The 3,021-nt window shown below is 40.9% G+C and overlaps 1 protein-coding gene across 1 annotated transcript in view; it reads left to right on the forward strand.

Annotated features, from left to right (window-relative positions):
* LOC101850014 overlaps positions 1–3,021 on the forward strand; it is a gene marked incomplete at its 3' end in the record, with an annotated part of 14,238 nt that overhangs the window by 9,436 nt on the left and 1,781 nt on the right. Inside the window, 2 exon segments of the mRNA XM_013084569.2 lie at positions 1,230–1,392; positions 2,153–2,274. Of these exon segments, the coding sequence (XP_012940023.1) occupies positions 1,230–1,392; positions 2,153–2,274 (285 nt within the window).

Genomic DNA, 3,021 nt, shown 5'->3' on the forward strand with positions numbered 1-3,021 from the left:
ATGATGAATCAGCCCATTTACAATTCTACGGTGAATGAACGAGAAATGTCCTCCCTTTGGGAATGACCTAAAGACAATACAGTCAGTGGCACTGCCCTGGGGGTAGCAGAAAGCATGAGTTCGATTCCTGTGTATGGATTTGAAGAATTTCTGCCGAGTATACCCGTCTTTCTGCTAGAACGGTATATCCCTCTAAGCCTAAGTTGGTCCTGACGTGTAGGGTCAAAGAGCGCCTTCTTAAATGACCTGAATTGTGTCGATACGGGAGTAATGCACCTACATTTGAATAATAAAAAAAGACCAAGTCATATTATCTATGATCTGTAGCGTTTCCAGTTCTCTAAAAATGCCCTCCAGTTGAGTTGGCAAACATCACAGCCACCCAGATAACACAAAGCTGGCTCCTTAATGATCTAAGTAAAGTTGTGTTGATGGGTGACATAAAACACCCATATTATTTGGAAATAATATCCATGACTTTTCTCGAATCCACTTTTCCGTAATGCTCTCCAGAAAGGAAATATCACAGCCCCCCGAAACGACATAAACCTTGCCTCATGCATGATCTAAATTGTGTCGCTTGGGGAGCAATAACCCACATTAGAAAAAAATGACCTAGTCATAATATTGTTTATGACCTGTCTCATTTCCAGTTCTCCAAAATGCCCCACAGTGGGAAAACATTACAGCCACATGAAACGACACAAATCTTGCCTCCTAAAAGATCTAAATTGTGTCGATGGGGGGTGTAAAACACCTAGATATAACATTTGTATATAAAAAAATGACTTACACTTACATACATAATCCATAACCTGTTTCGTTTCCAGTTCTCCGTAATGGTCTCCAGAAGGCAAACATCACAACCACACGAAGCGACATAAATCTTGCTTCATAAATCATCTAAATTGAGTAGATGGGGGCTTAAAACATTATTACTTACATTATCCATGACCTGTATCATTTCCAGTTCTCCGTAACGGTCTCCAGTGGGCAAACATCACAGTCATCCAAATAACACAAATCTTGCCTCCTAAATGGCCTCAATTGTGTTGATAAAAAAGACTTACATACTTTATCAATATCCAGTTCTCCGTAATGGTCTCCAGAAGGCAAACATCACAGCCACATGAAGCGACATAAATCTTGCCTCCTAAATCATCTAAATTGCTTCTATGGGGGCGAAAAACATCATTACTTACATCATCCATGTCCTGTTTTGTTTCCAGTTCTCCGTAACGGTCTCCGGTGGGCAAACATCTCAGCCACATGGAGCATGCCGACGCCAGAGGAAGGAGCCCCCTACCTGGCCAGCGTGGAAGTCGGTTTGGATCCAGCGTACCGCACGGCCGACTTCTCGTTTGAATCTTGCTGCTCCAACTTCTCTTACCTGTAAGTACTACTACTACTACTACTACTACTACTACTACTACTACTACTACTACTACTACTACTACTACTACTACTACTACTACTATTACTACTACTACTACTACTACTACTACTACTACTACTACTACTACTACTACTACTAAATAGCATTTGTATAGCGCATGTCCCCACTCGACAGAAAGCTCAATGCCCTTTATAGTATAGTATTACCCCAGTAGATCATAGAACACTCAGAAACATTCTTAGCATCCCGTGAAGCACAAGTAAAATATGTGAAAGCAATAGCTTTTCTCTAGTGTTGGTAAGAGTATTTGTACGAGTTTTACTGCACTTGCAACACAGCTAGGACATAAGAGTAGCGAAGACTTGAGGTGTTACTAACATAATTTAGGTACCACTCACCTACATGTATTTTCAAGCACATCATTTATTAATCATACCTGTTACTGGGGTATAAAACCCATACCGTAGGTTTTTAAAACTCTGGACAATTTTTTTCTATTTTATAGTTCAGGCGGACCAGCGTCTGTGGTGTACATTGTAGTAGTTAGGCTCTTCGTTGTTGCACATAGGATTGCCGAGTTCGATTGTCGAGAGGGGTAACTTTTGTTGAGTATCTCCGTCTTTTTGCTGGGGTGTTGTATCCCTCTCAGCCCGGGCTAGGCCTGACAGGCAGGGTAGGAAGCTCGCCTCCTATATGAACCGAATTTTACATTTTGTCGATGGGGGAGTAAAAATATCAGCGTTTTTTTTTCTCCAGGGGAGCTGTTCTGATCCCGGATCCCTTCTCCACTCGAGCAGAGCGCCCCGTACAAGTTCGAAGCCAGCCCGCTATACAGATTGCACCCAGAGACATGCTCAACAAAGAGCGTATTGTCAACGGTACGCTTCTATGTAGTTATCTTCTGTGGTTGAGTGGTTAGGCTCTCGGAATTGTAACCGTAAGGTCGTATGTTCGAATCCCTTCATGGGGCCCGACGTTGTGTCCTCGGTAAAGGCACTTGACACAAATTGTCCTCACTTCTTTCAGGAGGTAATGGCCACCCGGCTATACACAGCAACAGATCTCGATTCAGATGATACCAATTAATAGTGGATTGATTTTTCTCCAGAATGATTATTGTCGAAAAAAAATCCCAACCAACCAACCAACCATCCAACCAACCAACGAACCAACCAACCAACGAACCAACCAACCAACGAACCAACCAACCAACCAACCAAACAAACAAACAAAATGAAAGACGACACAAACTAAAACGAAGAAAAAAAAGGGCATCTGTCAGTCTGTCAGGCCTGTAGAAAATGTATACTTGGAAATAATACACTTACACAAAGACAGTTAAATTAAGAAATCCCTGCATCTCATACAAAAATAAAACATGACTTTTTACCTGCTAAGCACAAATCTATCTATCTATCTATCTATCTATCTATCTATCTATCTATCTATCTATCTATCTATCTATCTATCTATCTATCTATCTATCTATCTAATGTTATTATATATTAACACAATTGTTAAGGCCTCCATTGTAGTAATTATATTATTTTACAGCATACATTATGCTTATCTTGTGTTTGTGTGCTTGCGTGTGTGTGTGTGTGTGTGTGTGTGTGTGTGTGTGT

Source organism: Aplysia californica, unplaced genomic scaffold (assembly GCF_000002075.1).
Source record: "Aplysia californica isolate F4 #8 unplaced genomic scaffold, AplCal3.0 scaffold00302, whole genome shotgun sequence".
In the NCBI taxonomy this organism is placed as follows: domain Eukaryota; kingdom Metazoa; phylum Mollusca; class Gastropoda; order Aplysiida; family Aplysiidae; genus Aplysia; species Aplysia californica.